Source organism: Aquarana catesbeiana, linkage group LG06 (assembly GCF_042186555.1).
Source record: "Aquarana catesbeiana isolate 2022-GZ linkage group LG06, ASM4218655v1, whole genome shotgun sequence".
Taxonomy (NCBI): Eukaryota; Metazoa; Chordata; class Amphibia; order Anura; family Ranidae; genus Aquarana; species Aquarana catesbeiana.
In genome coordinates, this window is record NC_133329.1 from 274,475,778 (window position 1) to 274,494,251 (window position 18,474).

General features: G+C 42.5%; 1 protein-coding gene across 3 annotated transcripts in view; it reads right to left on the reverse strand.

Annotated features, from left to right (window-relative positions):
• Positions 1-6,270: 6,270 nt before the first annotated feature.
• The window catches only part of CMKLR2 (chemerin chemokine-like receptor 2), a 68,448-nt gene continuing 56,244 nt past the window's right edge, over positions 6,271-18,474 (reverse strand). For all 3 annotated transcript variants that reach the window (XM_073633374.1, XM_073633375.1, XM_073633376.1), the window contains one exon: positions 6,271-12,499. In XM_073633374.1, coding sequence (XP_073489475.1) covers positions 11,409-12,479 — 1,071 coding nt within the window. In that variant the 5' untranslated portion in view covers positions 12,480-12,499 and the 3' untranslated portion in view covers positions 6,271-11,408. The remainder of the gene's footprint in view (positions 12,500-18,474) is intronic.

The window sequence follows — 18,474 nt, forward strand, 5'->3', positions numbered from 1 at the left end:
CCGTCTAATAGATACACTGCTGAAAAGCAGAAAGGTTGAGACACGTAACATTTACCAGAAAGTATGGAAGTGTTTTAACAGATGGTGCACAGACAATAAATTCAATACACAGAGCTCAGTGGAAGTCTTAGAGTTTCTACAGAGCGGGATAGACAAAGGACTAAGTCTTAGCACGCTAAAGAGTCAAGTGTCACCACTTTTGATTTACCAGGAAAAGAGATTAGCATCTGATCCGTGGGTAATCGGACTCTTTAGGTCACTGAGCAGATAAAGACCGATACAAGGTACAGTCTTTCCAAAGTGGGATCTGTCATTAGTGCTGCAAACTATGACAGCAGACCCCTTTGAACCATTGGTTAGTTGGAACCTGAAGATGCTGACGCTTAAAGCAGTCTTCCTGGTGGCAATCACTACAGCCAAAAGGGTCTGTGAGATAGAGGCCCTATCAGGCCCCCCTTTTTTCAGATTTTTCCGGATCGCATAATCTTTAAAATGGAGCCGGGATTTCTGCCTAAAGTGGCCTCAAAATTCCACAGAGGCCAGGAGATTGTGTTACCGTCGTTTTGCCCAAATCCCTCTAAGGAACAAGAGGTAAGGTTTCATAATTTAGACGTGAGGAGATGCGTCTTACATTATTTAGAAGCAACAAAAGATATTAGGAAGACGGATTCCTTATTTATTTTAATTTCTGGAGCAAAGAAAGGGCATAAGGCCTCAAAACGCACCATAGCCAGATGGCTAAAAGAAGCCATTGAACAGGCTTATAGGTTAGGAGGCATGCAGATCCCAGAGAGTATCAGGGCAAACTCCACAAGGGCAATGGCAGCGTCGCAGGCAGAGAGAGCTGGAGCAACGCCGGAACAGATTTGTAAAGTGGCAAACTGGTCCAGCTTTGCCACCTTTGTAAGACATTATAGAGTGGATCTTTGGGCGGCTAAAGATCAGACCTTTGGACGCAAGGTCTTACAAGCCGTGGTCCCGCCCTAGGGGTAAGTGCTCGTTTATCCTTTAAGGTGGCTGTCCGTCCTGAAAGACGATTAGGGGAAAAACTAAGTTACTTACTGGTAACGTTCTTTCCCGGAGTCTTTCAGGACAGCCGGGTACCCACCCAATTGTGTATTAAGACATAGAGATTTCCTTACAGGAAATGTGATATAATGAATTATGTGTATCATATGTTCTTGTGTCTCCCCAGCGGACTGGAGGTGCTCTTTAAAGAACTGAGGAGCCAGCAGGGGAGGAGGAAATTTATAGAAGCTGGCGCGGTGTTTCCTACAGAGGGGAGGATGCAAGGTCTCTCAGGTGGCTGTTCTGAAAGACTCCGGGAAAGAATGTTACCGGTAAGTAACTCAGTTTTTTTTTTTTTCTTTTTTTTTTTTTTTTTTTTTTGGGACTGCGACATTGTGGCAGATAGATCAAACACGTATTTTTGGGACCATTGACATTTATACAGCGATTAGTACTATAAAAATGCACTGATTACTGTGTAAATGTCACTGGCAGGGAAGGGGTTAACTGTATTCCCTCAGTGTGTTCTAACTGTTGGGGGAAGGAACTGACTAGACAAATCGTTGTTCCTAGTTAATAGGAACACTATCTGTCTCCCCTCACAAAACAGGGATGTGTGTAACCCACATCCCTGTTCTGGCTCTCGTGCCCACAATCTAATGTTGCCAGCGGTTATCGTGACCGCCGGCCACATGCTTTGGTTCCCCTGCAGTGCAGCAGGCGCACGCCTGTTATCACTGCTTAAAGGGCCGACTTACAGCTACAACAGCTCACGGGAAAGTGGCGACCTGCTGCAGTATGACGGTAGCTGGTCGGCAAGTGGATAATGGCAGGCACATAGTGCTTAAATAATTCATTTCAATCCCTGAACACTTGGATGTAGCTAAATGGCATTATACAGCTTCACAAGCAAGAGAAAAACGTCCAGTGTGAATGAGGCCTATAAGAGAGTCATCCTCCATTAAAGACGATCAGTTTTCCTCCCATCAGCTGACTCTGGGTGGACAAAAGTGTAGTTGCGATCTTCAAATGCTTTAGCCATAGTCATTTTAAAACTTAATTCTGGGGAAAAGAGAGAGTCCAGGCCCAGGCACCTCCTGGGCTTGGCTCTAGTTAGATCAAACAGTTGAGCTATTGCTGTTCCCAGCAGAGTGATGCTCGCACTTCTGGGCTCTGCATCTTGGAATAGGTAAATTGCTGCTGCTATGCCTGCACTTCCCATCTCCTCCCCAGTCCCACAGTTGAGATGTGTATTTACCACACCCACTTAACCACTGGTGTAGCATCAAGGGTTGCAATGGCAACCCTGCCCATGTTCCAGGGGCCCTGTGCAGCTTCCATGTCATTCTGTTTTACACTTGGATAGGAGGGGGTGGCATACACAGGAACCTATCCTTTCCATTTTTCTGCTGCAGTGGACAAAGCCACTGTTCACTGTCATCCACTTTTTGAGAGTAAACAGCCAAGGATTGGGCCCACAGAAAATGATCCTGATTTAAAATCACGATTTTCAAAATAAAATATTCTGAACCATTTTGTTTTGCTGTGGCACTTGACTTGTTACCAAATCATTTTAACCACTTCAGCCCTGGAAGATTTTACCCCTTCCTGACCAGAGCCCTTTTTACAATTTGGCACTGCTCTAACTGGTAATTGCGTGGGCATGCAATGCTGTACCTAAACAAAATTTGCATCCCCCCCCCCCCCACACACACAAATAGAACTTTCTTTTGGTGGTATTTGATAACTTCTGCGGTTTTTAATTTTTGCTATATAAATGGGAAGACTGAAAATTCTGAAAAAAAAATGCTATTTTCTACTTTTTGTTATAAACAAAATATACAATGAACTCCATTTTAGTTATACATTTAGGCCAAAAAGCATTCAGCCACATGTCCTGGGTAAAAAAAAAAATTGAATAAGCATATATTTATTGGTTTGCGCAAAAGTTCACCTGTCCTGGTGTTTTATGCACAACATTAGAAGCTTATGCCACATGTACATAATGTAACGTCATGTAACAACATAAGTTGGGACTCTACAAGCTGCTGATTAGATCTCATAGTGCTACATGTGCCAATTCCATGATCAAATTGTCCACGTACAAAAGTTGTACCCCTTTCTGAATAAGGGCGACACCAAGTCCCGCACAATCTTACCAGCGCTCCCTATGTAGTTTTGGCAGTTCTCGGGCTCCACGTGACTATCTTTTTCCCTTATAAACCATAAAACTATACGTATAGCCTGTTGCCCTGTCACAGAGCTTATACATCTTAACCCCATATCTGGCACGCTTGCTGAGAAGATACTGTTTGAATGACAAGCGGCCAGAAAACTTACTCGGGGACTCATCAACGCAGACAACTTGATCGGGAGTAAACAAGGCTGCGAACTGTTGGTTGAAGTGGTTTATGAGCTGAATTTTGTGGAGCCGATCATATCCAGGGTCACTCCGGGGTTCATTGTCATTAAAATGCATGAACCGCAAGATCTGCTCGTATTGTGTCCTGGTCATGGAGGTGAATTGGGTCAGTGGACCAATATGACCGCAACTCACTTTTTTAGTTATGCCCATGAGGAGGGCTAGGCCCAGGAAGCGGAGTTCCACCCAAAAATGGAACTTCTGCTTTGTGGATTCCTCCCCCCACTTCGGTGTCACATTTGGCACCTTTCAAGGGGGAGCAGAAACCTGTATAATCCAGGTATTTGCTCCCACTTCCTGGCACAGATCGCCGCAGTATCCGTGGCTATTTACACCATGTCTGTCCCCCCCGCTGTCTTCTGGGAGACACACAGGTCCCAGAAGACAGCAGGGACTAGTGAGATCGTGCAGTGCGACATACGCAGTAGGGAACCAGGCTGTGAAGCCTTGCGGCTTCACTTTCTGATTCCTTTACCGAAGATGCCAGCGCCTCCACCCGGGAGCCGAGGGACAGATCAGTTTCGGGTGTGGACATCGCGGGCGCCCTGGGCAGGTAAGGGGCCATATATTAGAAGTCAGCAGCTGCAGTATTTGTAGCTGCTGACTTTTAATTCATTTATTTTTTGGCAGAACTCTGCTTTAAATTCGGAAACTGTAATAGGTTTCCAATCTCTGGCAAGGGTCAACTTGGGGATTAGCGACGATGAATTGACCAGCATACAAATTGCTTTGGTTCACAATAGATCTATAGAGATCTTCTGTGAAAAACAGCGAATAAAAATCAAGTGACGTAAAATCAACAGTTTCCACCTGAATTCTGGGTTGGCCAGTGAATGGGGGAAGTACGGGTGCTGCAGAAGTGGTGGGTTCCCAATTAGGATGGGCAAATGCAGCAGGAAGGGCACTATGGGCTTGAAGGGCCTGTGTTTGTCTTCTTGGTGGCTGTGGGATACTACTTGTGCTAGCCACCTCACCAGCTTGAACTGCACTTATGGGACTCGCCACGTCACCAGTTCACCAGAAGGATGAGAGGCACTAGTACTGGCTCTCTGCACCATACGAGAGCCCTGCGGTTCTTGCACCTCAACAACAGAAGAACGAGGTCGGGTACGCCTGGCAGTGACCACTACTCTGTCGTCAGACCTATCTTTCCGCTGCTGTCTACTGGTTCATATCCTGAGCCTAAATCTGACAGATGGGTGACTTCCTCTTCACTCTCATCTGTCTTGCTCAGAAACGTGTAGGCCTCTTCACTAGTGTATCTCTGATTGGACATTTTGGCCTCTAAATTTACTGGTGTGTGACTCGCAGGCAAAAAGATCACCTGATTGTCAGAGCCTGCTTCAATCGCTACCAAAAGAACTGTTAGCGTTCGCAGGGATCAGGCCTGACTCTGCGAACGCTGCCGTTATGTGTGTTGTGTTTTGTAAGTGACAGTAATCGACTGATACTGTACTTGGGTGGGCTGGGCTGGGCAGAGGGACTAAATGCAGGTGCTAGCAGGTATCTTGGCTGAGCCCACTAAGGCCATGTTTTTGGGAACCCTAAAGTACTGGGGACGCTAATATAGGTCTGATCAGATCAAAGATATTGATCCATTCAGACACTATACTACTAAGGGAGGTGTATGGTGCGTGCGTGGGTGTTAGCACTACTGGCACTAATCTGGGGCTGACGCTGACCCTAACTGACACTAAAACCTAACTGATGTCACCCGCCGGGTGATCAGGGGGTTAAACCTTTACTAGGTAATATATGGCGGTCACCCTGACGCTATAAAAAAAAAAAAAAAACTAACCAGCGTCACCTGTGACACTAATACGGTGATCAAGGGGTTAAACCTTTATTAGGGGGGTACCCTAAAACTACCTGGGCCTACTACTAACTGCCCTAATGCTGATTAGAGTCACAAGTGACACCAATGCAGTGATCAGTGAAAAATCTAAAAACTGCACTTGGTGACACTGTGACAGGGAGTGAAGGGGTTAACTGGGGGGTTTGCTCAGGGGTGAAAAGTGTGCCTATGTGTACTGGTGTTAGTGTAGTGTTGGTGCAACTCAGTTAGATGTATTCTCTCCTCTGGCACCGAAAAGAATTCCAGGAGAGGAGATGACATCACTTCCCCTGCCAGTGTTTACACTTACAGGCAGGGGAAGCATTTCATTCGCCAGAACCGATCAGCAGGTCCAGGCCAGAAATCATTGGCCTGGACCTGAAGAATGATCGGTTCTGGAACGAATCCGATCGTCGTGCGCGCCCCCTGCCGGCAGGATCGAGCGCCGTACGGGGTTTCGCCCAGCGGCGCCATTGTGCTGCAGTATATATGCATGAGCCGGTCAGGAACTGGTTAAAGTGATTGTAAAGTATCAAGGTTATTGGCTCCCGCTGCTGTCAATCAAATCCAGGGGTAGTGCTGAGTCCTTCTGTCTTTGTCGATGGACGCAGCAGCAGGACTCGGGTGCCCGCACGGTACCCCCCCCCATGGAAACCAGCTTTCTGTGGGGGCATCTGATGAAGGGGAGGAGCCAGGTGTGATGGCAGGGCACCCCAGAAGAGGAACAGGCTGCTGTGTTGCACAGAGCAAGTAAGTATAACATGGTTGATATTTTTATTAGAAAAAAAAATGGCCTTTAAGTTGCCCTCGCTCTTTCAAACTTTGAGCATCCCTGTTTTTAAACACAGCTCCTTTCTAACCAAAATTGAGAAATTAAGTGTTGGCTAAGGTTGCCCGTTAGACTAGAGCACTAATAAAACTACTTATTGCAGTTCTCTTTGTTGTTAAATGGAAGACCAGGAATAATTTTAAGCTAGTATATGAAGAAAATTTATTTTATTTAAGCATTTAAAAAACGCACACCATATTCACAAACCTACGGTAGTTTCTTGATACATTTTTTTTTATTATTTGAATTTCCCCCATATTTTACTTACTGTGCTTTCGCAACAAAATAAATATGCCATTTTATTTAGGCATGTTACACCTCTTATTATAGCAAACACATAAGCAAAAGCTGACATGAAATGTATGCAATCATTACACAACAAAAACAATCTAATGCTACACCCTGTTTGATGGCATTCCTTAGTCTGTGTACTGTATGTAGTTCCCTCAAAATATATTCTCAATAAAATTATGATTTATAGCTATAGCTTTTATAATCATAAAGTCAAACCTACTAATTTTTAGATACTTAAAGTATAAGCCCCAAAACTGTTTTAAAGTGGATGTAAACCTCTATAGTGTCTACTTGTCTTAATTAAGATCACTTAAGTGCCAATTCTGTCTGCTGCTTTGTTCTTCTGCTTTGTTCTTCTGCTTTGTTCTTCTGCTATTAGCATAAATCACGTCTGCTAAGTTTTCCTGACACCAAGAGAAAAAAAGGTGACAGGGGCAGGACACTGATTTCTGCAGCTTGTAGTTTCAGATCTCCGCCCCCCCCCTTTTTTTTTTCTAAACTCTCAGACAAGTGTTATAAATTCTGCACTTTCAATGAAAAGAAGACTGCAGATAAACAGGTACAACTTATGTAGGAAGATTTGTTTCTTCTCTGTATATCGTCTGAGGTTAGTCACTTCGCTGGGTATATCTAAGGGCTTACAACCACTTTAACCTGTTGCAGCCCGCCCACCGTTATATGAGGTGATGGACTTTGAGCGGGGATATCTGAATGATGCCTGTAGCTACAGACATCATTCAGATATTTCTGTTTTCAGCCGTCGATTCCCTACACCATAAGAATGATCATAGTGGCTCTACTTCTACCCACTCACCGATATGATCGGTGAGTCGGAGACAGTATCTATTGGCCCCGGATGTTGATCATAGAGATTTCCGGTGGACCAGATGGTTGCCAGAGCCTCTATAATCGTCGGAGGCTGGGCGCTATGTTATAACGTCACGCCCGGCCTCTGCATTAAAAAAAACAGCACCGCCTCGGCTGGGAAGCCGTGATCAGTTTAATTTTTTTTTTATTTCAGGCTTCCCAGCCTAGTGGTGAGATGTGGGGTCTTATTGACCCCATATCTCACTGTAAAGAGGACCTGTCATGTCATTTTCCTGCTACAAGGGATGTTTACATTCCTTGTAATAGGAATAAAAGTGATCAATTTTTTTTTTTTTTCAAAAATGTGTCAAACTAAAAAAAAAGTGAAATTAACAATAAAAAAAAAAAAAAATTTTTTTAAAGCGTCCCTGTCTCCATGTGCTTGCACGCAGAAGTGAACGCATACGTAAGTCCTGCCCACATATGAAAACGGTGTTCAGACCATACATGTGAGGTATTGATGCGAGCGCTGGAGCGAGAGCAATAATTTTGTCCCTAGACCTCCTCTGTAACTCAAAACATGTAACCAGTAAAAAAAATGTCAAGCGTCGCCTATGGGGATTTTTAAGTACCGAACTTTAGCGCCATTCCACAAGCGTGTGCAAATTTGAAGCGTGACATGTTAGGTATCTATTTACTCGGTGTAACTTCATCTTTCACAGTATGCAAAAACATTGGGCTAACTTTACTGTTTTGTTTTATTTAAAGCACAAAACTGTTTTTTTTCCCAAAAAAAAACACGTTCGAAAAATTGCAGCGCAAATACCGTGCGAGATAAAAAGTTGCAACAACCACCATTGTAATCTCTAGGGTCTAAAAAAACATATGTAATGTTTGGGGGTTCTATGTAATTTTCTAGCAAAAAATTGATGATTTTTACATGTAGGAGAGAAATGTCAGAATTGGCCTGGGTGGCAAGTGGTTAAGTTTTGAATGATTAAACTATTGTCAGGATTTTTTACCATCTGTGTCTGGTTAGGGAAGGTTTGCTATCTGTGTCCTATTGGGGAAAATTATTTTCACTGCTTGTCCTATAGACATCTCTCAAAAATTAAAGGAAGTCCCAAACAATTGTCACAACTCGAAATGTTTTATTCAATTTCTCTTTCAGGGGTCAATTTACTAGAGGAGTATTGGCTGTTCACTTAGCAAACTGAATTACTACTTTTCAAGGGAAGCAGTGAATAGCTAAGTGAATGAGGTAAAGCTCTGCTGACCATTTGCAAACAAAAAGACAGTTTTTTTAGAATTTCTCCTTACATGTGATTGGGTATTTTTTTACTCCTTAAATAGTAAATCGGCCCCCTAGACTCAAATACAGTAGGTAAATCTCCCCAACAGTTACACAGCCAGCAATAAACACAACTTTAACAAAAATTTGGCTTTAGATACACTTTCACCTGCAGGTGGCACTGTTGCTTTCAACATGTGATTTCTATTAAACAACTATTTACCATAATGTGCTATGGTGATTCCCGAGTTACATACTGGCAATACATTTTCTTCTCTATTGGTTAAATGCAAAAGAAAACTTCACTGCAATTTTGTAGCTGATAAGCTTACCTAAGGAATAAACATTGCTTTTAAAATACATTCATTTTATATAATAGGCCTTTAAATGTTAGGTACGGTAGTCATCATTTATCCCTTGTTATATATATTATTTTACTAATGTCAAATATGTTTCATGCTACACAAATAATATCATGTAACATTAAACATTTGAAAAGTGATACTGATCTCCTGTGCAAAGTGCTGTAAGCCATAGTAACAGTGGAATTTCACTGCATGCAAGTGTATGTGATTAACCATGTTTGTTACTGCCCATGAGTTTATTGACCTTATCCAAATAACACTAATAATTGTGGCGCTTCTTATTTTAGAGAGTTCAGATGCAGGCATCCATATGTTGGCAAAATCTGTATGCTATTTGCTACAAAGCAAAGAACACAGTGATTATTGCTAGTAGCTATAACAGCTGCTAGCAATAATCACATGTAAAATCCGGCAAGCTGGTTGTAGCCAAGTTGATCAGTCAATCAATTTGGGTACATTCAGCCTGCCCATACATGGTTTGAATCCTGGCCGGTTCAGCAGGAACCGGCCAAGTTTCATACTGTCTACGACCGACTTAATTCAACTTTTTAAGAGACCATGTCACCTTGCCCATTCATGTCAAAGTAACAGGGTGTTGAAAAGCCCACCCACTGATATCTTCACAGCACTCCTCCGTACCTTTCATTGCAGCCACTGCAAAATCCAGGTACTTCTGTGTATGAGGGTTCATGTAACCTTCTGTAACTCAGAAGTAGGGGAGCAATGTGAAGGCAAGTATACCACCTAGCTCAGGGGATGGACTTTGGAAAAAGATTCTCCCAGTTTGCACTAATAAGCAATTTGGTCTTTAAAGCTCAGGTCTGGAAAAAAAAGGTCTCACAAAGTGGGGCTTGTCTTCTCTAGGGGAGAGGGGAAACAGTTTTACTTACCTGATCTTCCACTCCCCCAGCAGATGGCGCACCCCTACGCTTTGGCAGTGGATTGTTGCTAGGCATCAACACATCCAATGCAGGGCTATGGACCCTGATTTGGTCCTAAAGATGTCAGACCCTGAAGCATGTTGGAGAAAATGCTGCAGGGGGGCTGGTCTAGCAGCAGAGAGGAGTGGAGGACCGGTAATTAAATCTTTTTTTTAATTGTTTCCTTAGGCCAGTGGTCTCCAAACTCTGGCCCAGAGGTTGGATGTGGCCCTTTGCTTGCCTTTATTTGGCCCTTGGGGCACTATTCCTCCCACTGATACAAGGCACTATTCCTCACACTGACACCAGCAATGGCAAAATTCCTGTAATTGATACCAACAATAGGGCACTACCAATGATGGGGAGGGCACTATTCTTCCCACTGACACCAATGATGGGACACCATTTCTCCCATTGACACCAATGATGGTGCACTATTCTTTTCACTGACATCAATGATGGTGCACTATTCCTTTCACTGGCACCAATGATGGAACATAATTCTTGTCACTGATACCAACAATAGGGCACTATTCCTACCACTGACACCAATAATGGGGCACTATTCCATCCACCATCAGTAATGGAACACAATTTTTCCCACTGACACCAATGATGGAGCACTATTCTTCCCTCTGACACCAATGATGGAGCACTATTCCTTCCGCTGACACCAATGATGGGTCACTATTCCTTCCACTGACACCAATGATGGGTCACTATTCCTTCCACTGACACAAATGATGGGTCACTATTCTTCCCACTGACAGCAATGATGGGGCACTATTCCTCCCACTGACACCAATGATGGGAGAATTCCTTCCCACGGTACCAACAATGGGGCAATATCACACACACACACACACACACACACGATGAGGCATTGTTTACCCCCATTTTCTACTCACACTGGCCACAGTCCAGCCCCCTAAAGTCTGAAGGACAGTAAACTGGGCCTTTGTTTAGAAGGTTTGGAGATCCCTGCCCTAGACCTAAGCGAGCAGTTAACTCTTGCAGTACGGACTTCTGCAGATCCTTTAACATCAAGATATCTTTTCACACCAACAAACATGCAGTAAAAAACATATGCAGCATTAACCAAATACTTTGATAAGTAGAATATTCAGTAATAGCCAGGGTCACTTTATAACAAAGTCATCTATGCCTCTTCTGCCCAAGCCTCCCTTTCTACATAACTGCTACTTGGACTTTTTCAGTTTGAAGCCAATATGGTATTGTCCATTGAATCTATAAGAAGAAACCACAATTAGATTAGGGACCAGTGAATGCCAGGAATAGCTTCTGTGGTGGTTTTCTCACATGATGCAGATTAGTGGTGAAAACCACAAAGAATGATTGCATTTGGTTTAAAAAATGTTTTAGCAATCTATTTTAAAATGAAGGATGTTAAGTTAAAATAATAGTTGACTAAGAAATCGTTTATGACCTGTTTTTTTTCTCCTATTGAGGGAAACATCCATGGGTGTGTAATAAGATCTTCCAATATTTCTCCTGAAGTGAAGTGACATGAGAACAGAAGAAAACTCACTCAGCCCTGTATTTTACTTGTGGTTATATATACTGTGTGTGTGTGTGTGTGTGTATATATATATATATATATATATATTTATGAACTTTTTAGGAAACTGTTTCACAGTATGTTGAATTGTTTTCGGAGTCCACAAGCTTTTCACTTCGTGTAGATGTCTGTTTCATGTCCCGTAAAGTGTTTTTAAATATTTCTGCAAGCGAGGCCTCTAAATGTGTCCTGAACACTTTACTGATAAGGACATAAAAGATCGGGTTGATACAGCTGTTAATAAAGGCCAGACTGGTGGAAATAGGCATGCCAATTCTTAGCCATTCGCCATATTCATCACTGTGATGGATCTTTAACTCCAGCAAACTAAATATGTGATAAGGAGTCCAGCAGATGAAAAACGCCACCACAACAGCCAAGACCACCCAGAAGAACTTGCTATTGGCTTTTTTGTTTAGCATCTTCAATTTGATAGTCAGGGTTGTATAACATATTATCATTGTTAGCAAAGGAAAAAGATATCCAATAAAAAACCTTATTAAGGTAAAGGATGTGTGAATCTTCAGGATAACAGAATGATCATGCTCATGAAAATTATTATAGCAAATGGTGGCCATCTGGGTATCTTTTGCAATGTCTCTAAAGTACAGAGCTGGACTAGCAATAATGGTGGCAGTTGTCCATACCATCCCACTCACTATGACAGCTTTGGCCAGTGTTCGATGTTTCTGAGAAAAGTTTGGACAGGCCAAAAAGATATAACGGTCGAAGCAGATTACAGTGAGAAAAAACACGCTGGCAAACATGTTTAGAATGGCAATGAATGAATTGACTTTGCAAAGTATCTTCCCAAAAGGCCAGTGGAAATTTGTAGCCACATATGTAATGTGTAGAGGCAAAAACAACACGAAGATTAGGTCTGCAATGGCCAGATTGAGGAACCACATCGTGCTGACGGTTTTCTCCCATTTGAAACCAGTGAACCAGATAACCATGGAGTTTCCTGGTACCCCAAGTAGGAATGCCAGCGAGTAGATCACAATAGATATTATATGGAGTGCCTGTGGCTCTGTTGCACCATATGGTGCCTCATCCAAGTCGTAGTACTCATAAGTATAGTTTAAGAAGTCCAACTCTTCAGGGAAAGTCTCATTCATCGACAGATTCATCCTTTACGTGAGGTAAGCAGCTGGAGAGAAATCAATGAAAAGTTTAAATCATTTAAAAAAATCAATTAGCTATAAATGATAATACAATTTTCTGCATTGGGATCCTAATAACCAAAAGTCACTAGCATATAACTGGTCTTAATTTCACTGAGGGCACATCCACACCAATGTGAATAGAAGAAATGGCCGCACACCACTGTAGATCAAAATCCTTTTTATTAGGACATCCCTAAACTACAAGAATCAGAATGCTGGGTAGATGTGTTTCACACACTTCACGTGCGCTTAGTCATTACCTATGTGTTGCAGTAACCAGCATTATAATACACAATTTACTGCAATACATGGCAATCCATTATGAACAATTTAATGTAATGTGGTTCCAGGGTACTACAAGACATGATAACTCATTACTGTGTGTTATGGTGTACTGCATTGAAAATAATGGTGCACGTCTGATTTTTGGCATGTTGTGGTGCCTTGACAGCCCATTCAAATGTGTGGTAACATACCCCAACAAACCTGATACATCTACATTGCTTCTTACAGAAATTTCAACCAGTAAAATGGAAGACAGTTCTAAAACCTGGTAGGAAACTATGGGTTTTTACCTGGCATTATCTATAACTACAGTAAATTTATACTAGGTCAGTTGTCAGCAAGGCGGTAATTTTTTTTTTTTAATAACAAACATCTCTATGCCTCGCTTCTAAATCTTCTATTACTTGTAAAATTACCCTCCCCCCCAGACTGACAATCCTGCTGTCTGCTGTGCCTCCTCTGCTCATTCCTCCAGTTTTGTCTCACTAATACAAGAGGTGTGCTACTGTCCAGATCACCAGGTTAAAACAGAGAGGGAAAAAAAGCAAAATAAAAATAAAACTGATGCATATACCACGTGTAATGATTGGTAAGTTGCAATATATTACAGTTTTGATTTTGGGGTAAGTACTGCTTTAATTCAATAAAAATCATTAGTAAAAATGTAACCATTGGATGAATTAAAGGGGTTGTAAGGGTTTGTTTTTTTCTTTTTTAATAGAACAAACATGTTATACTTACCTCCTCTGTGCAAGGGTTTTGCACAGAGCGGCCCCGATCCTCCTCTTCTGGGGACCCACAGCGGCGCTCCTGGCTCCTTCCCGCATCGAGTGCCCCCACTGAGAGCCACATTCCATGGGGCACTTGTGTGGGCGCACTTCCAAGTCCTGCTGCTGCGTCCATTGACACAGACAGCAGGACTCGGCCCCTCCCCCCAGCTCCCGTGTTTCTGGATTGACAGCAGCGGCAGCCAATGGCTCCTGCTGCTATCTATCCAATAGGCAGCGGCTGTAACTGCTGGGCTCGTTCTTGTCGCTGGAAAGATCGGGTTCAGGTAGGTAAAAGGGGGCACTGGGGGGGGGGAGGGTTTACAACTCCTTTAAGTAATATACCAATCAGAGCATGGTACATGACCAGAGACATTATTCCATGGTTCAGTTACTTTGACAATCCTGTATTAGAATCCATCATTGTGGAGTAGGAACCATCACAATACATAAAGTTCAACCCCAATAGTGTTTTTGAATGAAGAATATCTGTGTGGTACAAGTAACAACAGAAACCCCCTTAATGTATTGCTATGGGTAAACAACAAAAAATAAATATGTTATACAGGCAGGAAACCTTTATAATTGTGCTCCGTTTGTTTTTCTATAATACCAAGCACTGTCCACTAATTACCTGGTGATCCTGCCAGCAAAACCTTTTATGCCCATTCTAGAACGTACAAGGATAGGAATATTAAAAATAATATTGAAGAACTGCTTTAGTGGGCAAGATGGTTAGGGGAGGAGTGTGAAAGGCATGATGGTGGGCAGTATGTGAAGGATATGACTGTGGAGGGTATGATGGTGGTCAGTATGTGAAAGAGAGGACTGTGGAGGGTATGATGGTGGGCAGTATGTGAAGAAGAGTACTGTGAAGGGTATGATAGTGGGCAGTAAGTGAAGGATAGGACTGTGGAGGGTATGATGGTGGTCAGTATGTGAAGTAAAGGGCTGTGCAGGGTATGATGGTGGGCAGTATGTGAAGGAGAGTACTGTGGAGGGTATGATGGTGGTCAATATGTGAAGAATAGGACTGTGGAGGGTATGATGGTGGTCAGTATGTGAAGGAGAGTACTGTGGAGGGTATGATGGTGGTCCGTATGTGAAGAATAGGACTGTGGAGGGTATGATGGTGGTCAGTATGTGAAGAATAGGACTGTGGAGGGTATGATGGTGGGCAGTATGTGAAGGAAAGGACTGTGGAGGGTATGATGGTGGGCAGTATGTGAAGGAGAGTACTGTGGAGGGTATGATGGTGGGCAGTATGTGAAGGAGAGTACTGTGGAGGGTGTGATGGTGGGCAGTATGTGAAGGATATGACTGTGGAGGGTATGATGGTGGTCAGTATGTGAAAGAGAGGACTGTGGAGGGTATGATGGTGGGCAGTATGTGAAGGAGAGTACTGTGGAGGGTATGATGGTGGTCAGTATGTGAAGAATAGGACTGTGGAGGGTATGATGGTGGTCAGTATGTGAAGGAGAGTACTGTGGAGGGTATGATGGTAGTCTGTATGTGAAGAATAGGACTGTGGAGGGTATGATGGTGGTCAGTATGTGAAGAATAGGACTGTGGAGGGTATGATGGTGGGCAGTATGTGAAGGAAAGGACTGTGGAGGGTATGATGGTGGGCAGTATGTGAAGGAGAGTACTGTGGAGGGTATGATGGTGGGCAGTATGTGAAGGAGAGTACTGTGGAGGGTATGATGGTGGGCAGTATGTGAAGGATAGGACTGTGGAGGGTATGATGGTGGGCAGTATGTGAAGGAAAGGACTGTGGAGGGTATGATGGTGGGCAGTATGTGAAGGATAGGAATGTGGAGGGTATGATGGTGGGCAGTATGTGAAGGAAAGGACTGTGGAGGGTATGATGGTGGGCAGTATGTGAAGGAGAGGAATGTGTAGACAGTGGGCATAGTAGTAGCATGCAGTGAGCATGCAGGAGCAAAGTACAAAGCAGTTTGTGCTGGAGGGTATAAAAGTGGGGGGTGAGAGGGGTGAGCAGGATGTCAAGAACTGCATAGAGGTACACTGTGGAGGCCATCAGGGTGGGATGTCTATCAGCAGAAGGGAGCATGTGTGAAGTCTGGAATGGATTTCTGTTGTCAACATTTTAGCTACTGAGGGGATGCATTGTTTTCAGTGGGTTGTCCAACCCATACACTTTCTATGTAAGAAGAAATAATGTTCAACCATTTTGTAGCACTACAAAGCAGAAGGCAGTACCTGGATAAATAATGAGGAAATATAGCTTTTGCAAAAGACACTTACAAATTACACATAGAAAACATTTTTTACAAAACATTAACACTCATTAATAACTTTATTTCAATACTTTCTTTTTTTTTAAATATAAATCTCAAAAGCCTTTGAAAAACTATGGGGGATATTTACGAAAGGCAAATCCACTTTGCACTGCAAGTGCACTTGGAAATGCAGTCACTCTAAATCTAAGGGGAAGATCTGAAATGAGGGGAAGCTCTGCTGATTTTATCATCAAATCATGTGCAAGCTAAAATGCTGTTTTTTATTTTCCTTGCATGTCCCCCTCGGATCTACAGTGCAAAGTGGATTTTCCTTTAGTAAATTAACCCCCTATGTATTCTATTTAGAATGGAAATCCCTATATTAGGAGACTGATATTCAGCTAAGGAATGTGAAGTAGCAATGCTATGAAGAATCAAAGGCCTTTAGAAGCCGGATCTAAGTTGCATTTTATGAAAAACAAATACTTAGCATATTTGCCATCTGTCTGAAAACCATAGAAAATTGTTTTTAGCTGTTGAGTAAATCACTGGATGGACCACTGGATGGATGGACTGCTTACACTGGATGGACCCCTGTGCTAATGTGCAAGCACCGTGTTTTCCAAGTCATGCAGGACAAATAGCAGCCATGTGACAAATCACACTGCTCAAATGTTTCCCTATGCCTGTTTATTGTTAGAAACATATTGTCATGTATATGGTCTTTAAGCATTAAAATTAACCGTATTTACACTACAGCTAAAACCTTTCACATCATCCATGGGCACCGCTTTTCCAGTCTCAAAGGCAATAAAAGTTTGGCTCTTGGTACAGTATTAATTCATATGTAAAGAAAACCTCTTCTGGGAGAAATACATAGGATCTCACTGGGGCCAGATACTGTACATAGGGTACTTCTTCTGAAAATCCTTCTTCCTTCAAACTTAATTTATGTATTAAAAAAAACAATGGTCAGTATCATCACTTCTTCATCAAACAACAGTCAGGTTTCTTGTATGCTGCTCCTCTTCATTCAATACAGTGTCAGCGGCACTTGTCAGGACTCAGAAGTCATAGTCAATTGTCAGCAGATGTCAGAATCATCTGTCAGGAGTCACTTGTCAGCAATCAGAGTGACATCACTTCCAGGGATAGGACTTGGTAGCATCCCAGATGATGTCAATTCTGGAAGTGGGGCTCTTCCTTTTGCCGGGCAGTGCCCATACACTTAGTGGACACATTATGAGGTTTGATTTACTAAAGACAGAAAGACTGCTCACTTTGAAAGGGAATTATCCCTAGAGCTTACTGAATGAGGTGAAGCTCTGCTGACTTTCTTCATCCAATCATGTTTAAGCAAAAATTCAATTCTTTTAAAATTTTCTGTGCACATAATTTGGTAGTCTTTGTAAAGTAAAATTTTACCAAATTCTATAAGCTCTGGGGAAAATTTCTTTGCAAAGTGCAACAGCCTATTTACCTTTATAAACCAACCCTTATGCCTTTATTCAAGGCCCACACATCGAGCTGTTAATCCTTGTCTTGCCTTCCTGGAGTTTGCATTTACTTCTACCCTAGCCAATACATGCATATTTTCTCTTTAGCTCAACTCTTAATTTTTTTATGCTCCACGTTTACTGTTAAAGGCTATTGAGCCTGAGCCAAAGTGAGCATTGGTTTGTTTATCATTTTTGACATTGCTTTGCGCTAAGACCTGAGTCTTCTACAGACACTGACTAGAAAAAACTTTTCACACTGGTTTAAATGAGGAGGTGCAGCAGACAGGAGACTTTACTGTTGGTTGAGTTTTGACCATTGGTTTTTGGATATCTGACTGGACGGAGTTCTGACTTCACCTACTGCATACTTTACTGGATCAGTGACTTGAAGCCATTGGATTAGTATGACAGGGGTGGTTATTTACCAAAGGCAAATTAACTTTGCACTACAAGTGCACTTGAAAGTGCAGTCGCTGTAGATTTGAGGGGGACATGCAAGGAAAATAAAAAACAGCATTTTTGCTTGTACAGGATTCAATGATAAAATCAGCAGAGCTTCCCCTCATTTCAGATCTTCCCCTCAGATCTAGAGCGACTACACTTCCAAGTGCACTTGTAGTGCAAAGTGGATTTGCCTTTAGTAAATCAACCCCATTGTGTTTTAAGCACTGCAGCCCCCATATTTCTCTCAGTACATCTGATGACTAAGAAAGAATAGGACCTGAATAAAAATGTACTTTTATTTTCAAATTTCTGAGCAGAGGTAATACCTGCAGAGCCGGCATCACTAAGAGAAAAAGGAGAATCATTATATCTTTATTAGTAGCCACCTTCTATGGAAGAAGAACCAATGGTAAATGCTATATAAAGAATATGCAAGGGAGTACATTTTAGGATTTCAGGGGGCTTTACCTCCTACTCCCTCCTCATAACAGTGATTATGCATGTGTGTGTGCCATAAAAAGGGGCTTTTTGTGGCGTGCACTGTCACAAGCTATCTGCTACAAAACTCTTCATTTATGACTGGTGCATAAGCATGTGCATTCATATTGTATAGGCCTGCATGTGTGCACACCAAGTAGGCAGCCCTTAATGGTGGAAATATTACAAGGGAACAATAGTGATTGGCCAATAAAATCCATTGCAGATGAATACCAAAACACCC